At 39.6% G+C, this 13,828-nt stretch overlaps 1 protein-coding gene across 8 annotated transcripts in view; it reads right to left on the bottom strand.

Annotated features, from left to right (window-relative positions):
• LOC108696525 (agrin) overlaps positions 1-13,828 on the bottom strand; it is a 291,780-nt gene that overhangs the window by 79,984 nt on the left and 197,968 nt on the right. For all 8 annotated transcript variants that reach the window (XM_041569323.1, XM_041569326.1, XM_041569324.1 and 5 more), the window contains 2 exons: positions 7,231-7,452; positions 2,207-2,401 (listed from right to left, as the gene is read on the bottom strand). In XM_041569323.1, coding sequence (XP_041425257.1) covers positions 2,207-2,401; positions 7,231-7,452 — 417 coding nt within the window. The remainder of the gene's footprint in view (positions 1-2,206; positions 2,402-7,230; positions 7,453-13,828) is intronic.

Below are 13,828 nucleotides of genomic sequence, written 5' to 3' on the forward strand. Positions count from 1 at the left end.
CCCCCGCCTAATGGTTTTAAAAAATAGTGGTGAGCACAACTTTCCCTTGTTTGTTATAGTTTATACAGGAGCAGTGACCAGCTCCATGTTGTAGCTCCCACCCTTCCCAGCTATAGTCAGGTGATCCCACTGGTGTCTAATAAAAGGGCAGCCAAGTATGGAGGTTTACTTTGAAAGCAGCAAGTTAAGTTGCAGGTAATACCTAGTCCCTTTGTAAAATGTATAATGAAGCAATAGAATTCTTAATGAATCAGATAAAATTGAGCATAGGACTGGCCAGATATGGGATGACTTTGACGTAGTTGGCCAGCTTAAATATATTGCAATATATGGACAAACAATCCCTGTTTTGTTTAAAGGGTAAGGCATTTTTTAGTAGCAGTATGCACAAAATGTCGCTGTCTTAAATATATTGATAATGGGTTGAGTGCAGAGGACTCTTGTATTTGACTATATGTATTTTGTGGTCACAGCCTCATTGCACCCCCGCCTAATGGTTTTAAAAAATAGTGGTGAGCACAACTTTCCCTTGTTTGTTATAGTTTATACAGGAGCAGTGACCAGCTCCATGTTGTAGCTCCCACCCTTCCCAGCTATAGTCAGGTGATCCCACTGGTGTCTAATAAAAGGGCAGCCAAGTATGGAGGTTTACTTTGAAAGCAGCAAGTTAAGTTGCAGGTAATACCTAGTCCCTTTGTAAAATGTATAATGAAGCAATAGAATTCTTAATGAATCAGATAAAATTGAGCATAGGACTGGCCAGATATGGGATGACTTTGACGTAGTTGGCCAGCTTAAATATATTGCAATATATGGACAAACAATCCCTGTTTTGTTTAAAGGGTAAGGCATTTTTTAGTAGCAGTATGCACAAAATGTCGCTGTCTTAAATATATTGATAATGGGTTGAGTGCAGAGGACTCTTGTATTTGACTCAATAGTAAAAACCCATGTCCCACTGAGACACATTGAGTTACATTGAGAAGGAAAAACAGCAGCCTGCCAGAAAGCATTTCTCTCCTAAAGTGCAGGCACAAGTCACATGACTTTGGGCAGCTGGGAAATTGACAAAATGTCTAGCCCCATGTCAGATTTTAAAATTGAATATAAAAAAATCTGTTTGCTCTTTTGAGAAATGGATTTCAGCGCAGAATTCTGCTGGAACAGCACTATTAACTGATTCATTTTGAAAAAAAATGTTTTTTCCCATGACAGTATCCCTTTAACTAAGGAAGTTGGCTAGAAATGTACATTATGTTTGGGTACCAGCCCAAGGGAACCACAGCCATTTAGCAGTAAAGATATGTGCCTCTAAATAGGCACCAGTAGGTCCCAATCTTATTTCTGGTTCATTCACCTCACATGTTCCCACCCACTCACAGTATACAGTACATATAGAATATGTCACAATATATCTTGACAGCGCTATATAAATAAATGATGATGATGAATATAAGGCTGATTAATACTTAATACAGATAATTACTACATGGCTCAGAAACCAGTGCATATATTACAGACAAACCTCATTTTTGGTTTGATAATTTGTTATGACCCTTAAGGTGGCCATACACGGATAGATCCGCTCGTTTGGCGATGTCGCCAAACGAGCGGATCTCCCTCCGATATGCCCACCTTGAGGTGGGCAATATCGGGCTGATCCGATCGTGGGCCCTAGGGCCCAACGATCGGATCCTAGCGTTCGCCAAACGGGCGTTCGGATCGCGGGACCGCATCAACGAACAGATGCGGCCGCGATCCGACGGGATTTTTAACCCCATCCGATCGAGATCTGGCCGACTTTCGGCCAGATCTCGATCGGGGAAGCCCGTCGGGGGCCCCCATACACGGGCCAATAAGCTGCCGACTTGGTCTGTCGGCAGCTTTTATCGGCCTGTGTATGGCCACCTTTAAGCTTGGATTATCAACAGTTGCTCAGAGCCCACTGAACATGTGAGCGTCGCAGACGCTTTCCAAGATGGTGACCCCCCCTGTGACAAGTTTAAAGTCCTGGATCATTGCTGCTATCGAGAAGCTGAAACTTTAGGCTGGTACAATAAGTTCAGGATATAAAATATAGCATTTTTAGCCATATTCATTTTTAGGGTTTAATTCTCCTTTAAACACAGCATGGCCTGCCAGTCTCTATTACTGATTGAAGCCACAGAAAAAGACAGAAAGCTCTAAAGAACAATCGAGAACTTACTGCAGTCTCCTTGGGCTGCTACTTGTAGATTAATCTGCTGAGTGCATGCTCGTACATGGAGCTCACACTCGCTCTCATATGTATTTCCATCAGTACCACACACAGGCTGCGCCGAAGGCACACATTCTGTTGGACATACACAACGGCCAGTCTCTGCTTCACAGATGGCACCAAACTGGCATTTCCCACAGCGATCTGCAAGAGAAGTTGATATGGTTTAATGAAACAAGATAAGTAGAGCTTGACAGTTGCCTACAATACCTCCCTGATGCAATTTCCAGCAGCCTTTGCTTTTAGCCAGCGATGAGTGCACCTGCACCCAGTTTTAATGAACTGACCCGCCACCCTGATCTAATACATCACATGCCATTAAATCCAAGTCTTGCACTTGGCATCTGCGACAAGGTCAGAGGGTAAGAAGGGGGCATGTGGATGAAAAACAGCCTCCTCTGTTTCATCAGTAACTGGTTTATTTTAGCCATTCCCCCATTTCATGTAAATCTTATAAAGAATGGTGAACTGAAAGATAATTGATAAGGAAGCCCTCTCTTTACATTTGGCAGCTCAGGGCATTAGCAGTCAAAAGGCATCCTGTACAGAATACTTCTGGGTTTATACAGATTTTAGCAATACACATGCACGTACAGGATTATAGTGTTGCTTGCTTTATAAAAATATTCATTCATTCACCCAGCAGCATGAGCAAATACACATGAGGTAAATACATAAAAAGGAAAATCAAGTAAAGCCAACATCGTTTAGCACTGGTGGTATCAAGCAGTAACCAGAGATGTCCAAGCCTTATAGTTAGAGGGAAAATATACACTATTTCTAAATTAATCCTCCGTTTATATTTTTACTTAAAGGATAAGTAAACCTTTAAAATAAGTGAAAATTGATGAGAGTGTTATTCTAAGAACTTTTGCAATTTACATTCATTATTTATTTTCTTTTTTCCCCAAGATATAAAGGGAAATATGTACTGCTATTATGAATTAATTTTGTTACAACAGCGCCACCTGCTGTTCAGTTTCCGACCAGTCTGACCACCAAGTAGTCAAGGAAGTTGTCAGGAGAAAGAAAGAGGCTGCTCTGATGTTCTTCTGCTTAGGAAAAAAAATAAGAATAAGAAAATCAGAGCAGCCTCTTTCTTTCTCCTGACAACTTCCTTGACTACTTGGTGGTCAGACTGGTCAGAAACTGAACAGCAGGTGGCACCGTTGCAACAAAATTTATTCATATTAGCAGTACATATTTCCCTTAATATCTTGGGAAAAAAAGAAAATAAATAATGAATGTAAATTGCAAAAGTTCTTAGAATAGCACCCTCGTCAATTTTAGATTCACTTATGTTAATGTTTTACTTATCCTTTAAATAGCCATCGCTGAGGGCTTCTATCAACATTTGCATTTGTACATGTAAATAGCTGCTGCCATGTGACATACCATAGTTGATGCATTCTATATACACCATCACAAACCAACATCCCTCATAGCCATAAGCACATAGCACTGTCCTATAGCAACTCCAGAAGATATTTTCAGTGGATACGATGCAACAAAATCGAATTTGTCAAAGGGTGAAAATGACAATGCTCTGTCTAAAATCCTATACAAGGAAACTGAGTTTGAAAGTATTTTATACAAAATTACAGGTATTGTGTTTTCACACATCCATACATATGCCCCTTAGGGTTTATAAATAATGTACATATTTCTATTAGTAACGTTCTCTGTGATGCGTGACTCACCTCAGACAAGCAATATTCATACGTCAATGAGAATATGCACAGAAAGAGATCATTTTGTACATGTGCGTCAATATCTTGACACTATACATGAAAATAATAATGGCGCTAAATTATTAAAGGAACAGTTAACACCAAAAAATCAAAGTGTATCAAATTAATTAAAATATAATGTACTGTTGCTTTGCACTGGTAAAACTGGTGTGCTTGATTCAGAAACTCTACTATAGTTTATACAATCAAGCTGCTGTGTAGCCATTCAAAGCTGAAAAGGCACAGGATACACAGCAAAGAACAGATAAGTTCTGTAGTGTACAATGGGATTCTTCAGAGCTTATCTGTTATCGACTGAGTGTCCTGTGCTTGAATGGCTGCACAGCAGATTGTTTATATAAACTATAGCTGTGTTTCTGAAGCAAACCCGCCAGTTGTACAGGTGCAGGGCAATGGCACATTATATTGTCATGCTTTTCAAACACTTTCATTTTCTGTTGTTACTGTTCTTTCAAGGGAAAATACATTTCTGCAGTATAGGGAATGTTTTAGGGGCATATTTATCAAGGGTCAAATTTCGAGGGTTAATAAACCCTCGAATTCGACCCTCAAAGTAAAATCCTTCGAATTTGAATATCGAATTCGAAGGATTTTAGCGCAAATACTTTGATCGATTAAAAATCGTTCGAATCGAACGATTCGAACGATTTTAATCGATTGATCGAAGGATATTTTTTCGATCATAAAAAACTTAGAAAAGTGCTGGGGAAGGTCCCCATAGGCTAACATTGAACCTCGGTAGGTTTAAAGTGGCGAAGTATGTATTCAAAGTATTTTTTAAAGATACAGTACTTCGACTATCGAATGGGCGAACGATTTTTACTTTGAATCGTTCGAATCGAAGTCGAAGGTCGTAGTAGCCTATTCGATGGTCTAAGTACCCAAAAAAATACTTCGAAATTCGAAGTTTTTTTCATTCGAATCCTTCACTCGAGCTTAGTAAATCTGCCCCATAAAGTTGAAATATAAGAGTCATAGGAGGTTATGTAATAAAAGGCACTAAGTTTGCCCAGGTGCAGTAACCTATAGATACTAATCGGCAGGTAGAATTTAATGTTGACCTGTTTAAATGAAACATCTTATCGGTTACAATGGGTTACTGCTACTGGGCAAACTTTTTTTAAGTTTGGGCGTAACATTTCTGTACTATATATACCAGCATGCAGACATGCTGGAAGTATTAGATGGCATCAATTGTTTTATACCCACAGTGTCGGACTGGGACACCAGGGGCCCACCCAAACACCTTTGACCAGGGGCCCACCAATTAATCTTAGACCAGGGGCCCACTCTTAGTATTATTTTTCTTCCTCTTCTCACTCAACTTCTATTCTCCTAGTCTCTTTTTTTTGCATATTATACTCTAGTTTTCCAACTATTTAGCCAGGGAATGGCCATGAAATAGGCCAAATTTTTAGCAGCATGAGGGCCCACTGACACCTGGGCCCAACGGGACTTTTCCTGGTATCCTGGTGAACCAGTCCGACACTGTATACCCACCAACATATAAAAATGATTCCAGGTTGGGTGTAAATAATATGTCAGCTCTCTACCACTAATACAAGCTCTAATTGTTCAAAAGGCACCTTTGGAGCCAGTGTTGTGCAATGACATTATAAAACTGAGTGGGCTCAAGGGAAGTCTGCTGGGTCTGAACAAAGGAAAAAGCGGATAATGGTACATAACTCCTGCATACATAATTCATACAATACGATGGAGGGGGGAAAATGCATATTAATAATGACTGCCAATGTTTGAGAAAACAAGCTACAGCTCTAATACATAGATGAAATTTAGTCATGTAGACAAAAAGCTCGCCATACACATAAAGTACTCAGTCACTCTTCATCCAGCACACGATACATTACTCATAATATTTTGAGGGCTCATACAAGACCGCTCTTTTGTGTATAAGAAAGAGAAGCAACAGATCAGATAGATTGGAAATGATTGTTAGGTAATGAGCATAGACAGGCAATATAAACGTGAATAAATTGCTTCCCAGAAAAGGGAAATTCTCTGACACTCGCAACAAGCACACAATCGCATGCACACACTGTAGGCGTACAAGATAAACAGACAGCTTTGCAGACACGCAGCACTAAAAGGGCAGAGAAAGATACTTCTGCCTGAGAAAGAGGACAAAGCCCCAAGCGCAGATTTTACTGGTACCGCAGGTCTGACCTATCCATGCCTGGTGTTGAGCATTTTCATTACTCACAGGGCATGCACTGTAAAACCTCATCAATTTACCCAAACCCAGACTCCATTCTGGCAATAAAACCATTCCATGCTGGAAATAAACTGTTAACCCATTTAATCTGATAGACCTAAGTGCAATAGTTCTTCTGTTTCTGGTCTGTACTGCAATGCTTGCAGCAGATTTCGTTGTTACACAGTAAGGGCAGAGACACTCGCTGCAATTTGGGGAGATTAGTCGCCTGGCGACTAATCTCCCTGAACTGTCTCCTATGCCTTCCCGCCGGCTAGAATGAAAATCGCCGGCGGGATGGCACTTGGAGCGCTTCATTTTCCGAAGTCGCTCAAAGTTCGGGGAGATTAGTGGCCCCGAAGAAGAGGAGATTTGTTGCCGGGCGACTAATCTCCCCAAATCGCAGCGTGTGTCTCTGCCCTAAGTAGTCAACAAGAATGTCATTTGCATACATTGTAGGGAGACAACCACAAGATAATTGGTTAATTTGTATTAGGAAACTATGGAGCACATTTACCAAGGGTTGGATTGAAAATTTATTTTCAGGGTCGAAACTGTCAAATTCTACTAGAGAGTTATTCAAATTTGATTTGAGTTTTTCCAAAAAAATTGATTTTCGAGATATATCATACACTGGCCCTTTAAGATCGCCACCTAAAACCTGGCAAATTGCTGTTTAAGTCAGTGGGAGACATCCAGGGATCTATTTGGAGTTTTTAAAACTCAAATCAAATTTGATTCGTGTTTTCGGTCGATCCTATTCACCAGAGTTTAAAAAATTCAAATTTAATAATAAATTTCGACTGGTCGAATTTCACGTTTATGGGAGTTTTTAAAAACGCACATGAATAAGATATTTGACCTTTGATAAATGTGCCGCTATATGTTCCCTGTTGTTATTTCCTAGATAAATTCTTATGAGCCGCCATTTTTATGTACCAGGTTGCTGTACAGAAACGACTTTATGCATTATCCTGTTACATAAGAATATCATGTTAATTGGTTCTTACCGCAAGGCCCCTTGTGTAAAATGGTTATTTCTTTTTTAAGTGTGCAGGCTGTTGACTGCAGCTCACATGGGTTGCCATAAGTGCGCTTATCACTGCCGCACACTGGGTCATACACTGCCTGGCACACCTGTTGGCATTCGCATACTGCCTTCTTGTTTTTCACTACACATGCTGCTCCAAAACTGCATGTTGTGTTCAGGCACGGGCTGGGAGAATGGAGATCTGCAAAAGAGAAAACAAAGCAAAGTTCAGAGCGGTGCTACCTATGTGGCTCCATTACAGGAACAGTAAAATCAAAACATGAAAGTGTTTTAAAGAAATACAAATATAATGCAGTGTTGCCCTGCACTAGTAAAACTGCTGTGATTGCTTCTACTTTTGTTTATATAAATAAGCTGCTGTGCAGCAATGGGGCAGCCATTCAAAGGAGAAAAGGCTACACAACAGATAGCAGATAAGCTCTGTAGAACATGATGGTGTTATCTGTTATCCACTATTTAGCCTTTTTTCAATTTCCGCCATTGCTACACAGCAGCTTGTTTATATGAACTATAGTAGTGTGTCTGAAGCAAACAGATCAGTTTTACCAGTGTAGGGCAACAGTACATGATATTTTCATTGCTTTAAAACACTTTAATTTTTTTGGTGTTACTGTTCCTTTAATATCCCTCCCTAAGCAGCAAGCAGAGCAAGCGGGGAGAGAACTGCATGCTAGTCACACACTGCCCCCTGGTGGAGGAAGGGAATGCCAAACTTGTGTGCAAGTGAACCTTCCAGATCTGCTTTTAGAAAGCAATCGCTTTGCTTCTATATTTAACTGAATCTTGTCTTATTTATTATAGGGCCAAATGCAGTTTATAGACAAAGTGCAGGCAAGGTTGCCTCGGGAATGATTAAAATCTAAAAGCAGCCCTGGTACTCCAACACAGTAAGCAAGCTAAAGGGCAAACAAAAAGTCCATAATTCCAAGAACAATCATTTGGCTCCAGACATTGAAAGGCTACCTTCCATTACTTCCATCATCCATATGCCAGCTGTGACAGGGGGAACCCATCTCACTGTTGTTACACAAAAATTCAATGAAACATGTTAAAGCGACACTGGATAGTGCAAAGTCATTATGGTCATTATGGGACTGCAGATCCTGTCTGATAGAGAGAATCAAGCCCTTGTGGTTTGCCCTATTAAAGAACCCATTCACAGTGTATTATTAAAGGTTGATTTAAGTCAGAAGGGTTAAAAGGAGGGATATCCTTATAATTATAAGATCTGTGACTAAGTCCTTCACGTTTATAAAAAAATTCCCGTTCCTATAACTAGCAAAATGTAGACTGAAATAAAAGCTATTGTGAGTTTTTATCCATGGAGATCCTGGTTTCCATGGCAATATTAGTGGTTTAAGGCCTTTGCTGCTCAATGTAAATTTAAAGCGCTTAGAAATTGAAATATAGCAGATCAAAAAGCTGCATAATGTAACACTGTGCAAATTCATACGTCTGCTTTTAAAAAAGTTTCTTTTATTTCGTTCTTTTTAATTCAGTGTTTTCTTTATGCAAAACCCGATGCTGTTTCTAAATGTAAAATATTTTCCTCTTTCTTTTGAAAAATGCATTGCTATATATATATTATTTGCATATGAAAGTAAAAGTAATTTTCTTAGATTTTTGATTTCATCTTATATGATCCCATTTGATAACTTTAAGCACATCACAGGCACAAGCATCCCTGCTGGGAGGGGTCTATCCAAGAGGCCCGCATTAGTCTTTTTTACAAGATCCTCTAATAATCCATCCTGTATCCACCCACGTGCATTTCACTCTCTGCAGAACTGTCTTTAACTCTTTGGGGCAAATTCACTAAGATTCGTAGCTGCGCCAGCGTCCGCTTGACCGCATTTCGCCAGGTGTATGTTTGCCAGAGCTACGCAAATTCACTAAAATCCGAAGTTGCGCTCAGGGGAAGCGTATGGTTGCGAAGTTGCACTAGCGTTAATTCGCCAAGCAAAGCGAAGTTATGCTAGCGATGCTTAATTTGCATACAGCGCAAAATTTAATTTACAATGGAGGTATATGTAGCATCACTACACAAGCCTGGGAAACCTTCAAAACAGCAAATACATTTTTTATTTTGCCCTACACATGTGCCCACTGTATAGTTAAGGTGCCATGAGTTAGGAAATGTAGGGGGGAAGGAGGGTCGCCCCAAAAAAATTTTGATCTTTTTCAGCCTATCACCCATAAAAAAAGAAAAAAAACGCCAGCTTTTTTTGGGACTTAGAAAAATGTTTAACTTTTTTTGAAGCAATCCCTATCTACTCTATTGCACTTCACCTGGTCTGAGGTGGCAAAGGAAGTCTGGCATAAAAGGTAGCGTTCAAAAAAATGCGCGCGTCAGTGAATTTGCGTAGTTACGTCCGTTGCGCAAATCGCCAGGTGTAAGGGTGCGAAATAACACTAGCGAATTTACGCCAGTGTCCGTTAGTGAATCAGCAAATTAACGAAAATGCGCTACACTAGCGAATTAACACTAGCGTTAGGCGCTTCGTCCTTTAGTGATTTTGCCCCTTTGACTCCCAATGGAGGACCTGGTGTGGCTTTTGTTTCACAGGGAGTTACAATCAAGACACCTTTCTAATTTATTGCCCATAAACCCCTTTTCAATGATGTGCCTTTCCAGCCTTTCATTTGTATTTTGCCTGACAAAGGGGTCTGTGGGTTCCGAAAGCTTGCAATTGTTACTTATTCAGTTAGCCAATAAAAGGTATCACCAAACTTTACATTTTCTGTATCAAGACACCTTGCATTCAATGTGCGTCTGCCTTAATCTGGGCTGCAAAGGTGGACTTAAAGGGGACCTGTCACCCAGACATAAAACGCTGTATAATAAAAGTCCTTTTCAAATTAAACATGAAATCCAAATTCTTTTTTTTATTAAAGCATTCATAGATATTGTAAACTTGTTTAAAAATCTCCCCTGTCAATCCAATATGCCTAAGGAATAGAGTCGGGGCAGGTAGCTACTTTCACTTTCCATTCAGCATTTACTAGATTTCACTGCACTCCCCACATTTCCCTCTCTCACTTTAACAATTAATTGTGTAACCAGGGCATGGGGATGGACATCAGGTCCCCCATTCTGGTGCACAAACAAGATTCTGAGCTGATGCAAAGCTTGTCTTAATAACAGTGTCCACAAAATGGCTCCTACCTGCTTTCTACAATTATGAATTCCCAGACCGCAGGAAACAAGATTCAAATCATTTATGCAGTGTAATTAAAGTTAATTTTGCTTGACTAAAGGTCCCCATAGACGCAAAGATTTTTCTTGCCGAATAACTGATTTTAGCGAAGTCCGAACAATCCTTCGAAATTATCGTGCGGTTAGTGGGATTCAAACGATCGTACATCTTACGATTTTTCGCCCGACATCTGTCAGAAAATTGATCGGCCAGGTTAAAAAATCTTTATCGGTCCCAGTGCAATCTACCTATGTTTGCAGGGACAAGCAGACAGCTCCCCTTTGTTTTCCAATAGTTGATGGACAATTCGTATGATCGTACAATCGCTTTGAGATAATCGTGGTCTCGCGATGACGATCGGATCTTTTAAAAATCTTTACATCTATGGCCAGCTTTACGCAATAAAAATAGGATTTGGAATAATTTTTTCGGGTGACAAATCTCCTTTAAAGCAGCACAGTCCCCATATTAGAACTGCTCTTTTTTGCCAAAGGCATTGAATTGTGTATATAAACAAATTATAAACTTTTTCACTGCAACCCAAAATTTGTGACTGAAAATATATACGCAGCTTATGGTATACATGCATTGCAACTTTCATTTGCACTCTATGTACACCTACAATACGTATGAGGCACAAGCACAGAGGATTTATTAGGTGTTATTTCTTATGGTATTAAAGCAATATTTCTTCTGCTACATAGGGCTGTGTGCAACTTATTAAAAAAAAAGTCTACAGAGAAATAATAGAAGCCAGGAAACCGTGTGGGGAGCTTTCTCTGTGACCACTGAAAATATTCTGCCATTCTTAATTATACAAATAAAAGAACACACGATAATATGTTGAATTTAAATGTGTTTGTGTTTCCCTCCATCTATCTATCTATCTATCTATCTATCATCTATCTATTTATCTATCTATCTATCTATCTATCTATCTATCTATCTATCTATCTATCATCTATCTATTTATCTATCGACCCCCCCCTCTCTCTCTCTCTATATATATATATATCTATCTTTCTATTAATATACTGAACACAAGTCAGCAGCAACAATTTGAAATTCACATTTAACATTCTGTTAAGTTACTGAAATAGTGAACATGTGCAACTTTATTTTGCCATAAGAGCACTTAGTATTTTTATGACATATTCCCATTTATGCTAGGCTGCATTCCTAGTTACAGCTAATTAGGTTATGTTTCTATCCAGACACAGACCTTTAGAAGAAGCTAGTGTTCAGACATAAATATCAACCTAATATGACATAATTCGAGTACCTATCTATGTATCTAGAATTCATCCAGCAAACAAATTAGCTGCAATTAACACGCATCTTGATTGAAGTACTTCAACGAGGTGCCTAGAATTTAGTCTAGGTTTCTGAGCAATCCCTCATTACACAAAAGCCTAAAAATAAACCCTACATCACAGCTGCATCTAAAAAGGTCACTTTTGCCACTGAATTAGGAGGCACTGAACAGTTGGGTGAATCCACATGACAGTCAGAGAGATGTAAAACCAACCATTAAAATAAGACAGATCCTTTCCTTACTAATACAGTCAAGACCAGTTAAAGGGATGTCTTGATTTTTATAATGTAGTTTTTATTTCTAAATTACACTGTTTACACTGCAAAAAATTCACTTGCGAATCTTTCGTGAGGTTCAGTCAATCCAAAATAGTGGATTCGGTACATCCCGACCAGCAAGTATATTTTTTTAGTTGTAATATTGGTGTGTAAGCAGCCATCTCAGGTCATTTTGCCTGGTCATGTGCTTTCAGAAAGAGCCAGCACTTTAGGATGGAACTGCTTTCTAGCAGGCTGTTGTTTCTCCTACTCAATGTAACTGAATGTGTCTCAGTGGGGTTTTTACTATTGAGTGCTGTTCTTATGCTTTAGCACACGGGCAGATTTGGGGAGATTTAGTCGCCTGGCAACTTATCGCCTCTTCTTCGGGGCAACAATCTCCCCGAACTGCCTTCCACCTGCTAAAATGAAAGATCGCCTGCGCCAATGCACTCGAGGTGCTTCGAATTCCGAAATCGCCCAGAAATTTTATCATGAGGCGACTTCGGAAATTGAAGCGCCGCAAGGCAGTTTGGGGAAATTGTCGCCCCCAAGAAGAGGCGATTAGTCGACAGACGACTAAATCTCCTTGAATCTGCCCGTGTGCTAAAGCCCTTAGATCTACCAGGCAGCTGTTATCTTGTGTTAGGGACTGTTGCTAGGCTGCTGGGGGGGAGGAGTGATATCACTCCAACTTGCAGTAGAGCAATAAAGAGTGACTGAAGTTTATCAGAGCGCAAGTCACATGACTGGGGCACCTGGGAAACTGACAATATGTCTAGCCCCATGTCAAATTTCAAAATGAAATATAAAAAAAATGTGTTTGTTCTTTTGAGAAATGGATTTCAGTGCAGAATTTTGCAGGTGCAGCACTATTAACTGATTCATTTTGGAAAAAAAATTTTTTCCCCCATTACAATTATCTCTTTAAGACCAGATCTTCACTGTTTAACTGTTTTAAAGGATTAGACACAGCACCTTTCTTTACTGACATATGGTACACTAGTGACAGTAATGGACAGCGTCAGCCTTTTGAACACAAGCACTAAATGCAGACAGACTGTATATATTTATAGAGAAACAGACAGGTCTAGTTGGAAAGACAATTTTGACCCCCCCCCCACTACCAGCTGTTCTACAGGAACATATCAATATAACATTTTATAGCAATTTATTTTGTCCAGGAAAAAGCGCAAATGGCAATTAAATGGACTGAAGATGGGTGCTGACTTGTGCCTCTCAGGGCAAAAGCAGTGTGACCACCTGTAATGAATGGGATCATATTAGAATCTCTTTCTTCTTCTACAAGCGTTTGAGATGAACAAAAAGTTCTCTACAGCACATACTCCCGGACACAATGAATAAAAGAAAGGTTCTTTTCCAGTGTAATTGGCTCTTGCCATTCAAGTTGGCACACTGGTCTGCAATTACAGTACCTGGAGGTGCAGAGATAGGCGTGAAAACCTACTGGCTAAAGAGAACCATCGTATTTTCCCTTAATTAAAATAAGAGACAGGCAAGAGAAAAAAAAAAAAACAAGATTAGGGTTGTGCATTAAATGTTATTTTTTTCACATTTCTTTAAAATGGGCATCCATTATTTTCTGTAACTAGAAGCAGAAGCAAGTGTTTTATCCCTAGTGAACTGATGCTACCTAGTCCAAAAAACTACAGGTATGGGACCTTTTTGTCCAAAATGCTCGGGACCTGGGGGTTTCCGGATAATGGATCTTTCTGTAATTTGGGTCTTCATGCCTTATGTCTACTAGAAATTCATTTAAACATTAAA

Source organism: Xenopus laevis, chromosome 7L, assembly GCF_017654675.1.
Source record: "Xenopus laevis strain J_2021 chromosome 7L, Xenopus_laevis_v10.1, whole genome shotgun sequence".
Taxonomy (NCBI): domain Eukaryota; kingdom Metazoa; phylum Chordata; class Amphibia; order Anura; family Pipidae; genus Xenopus; species Xenopus laevis.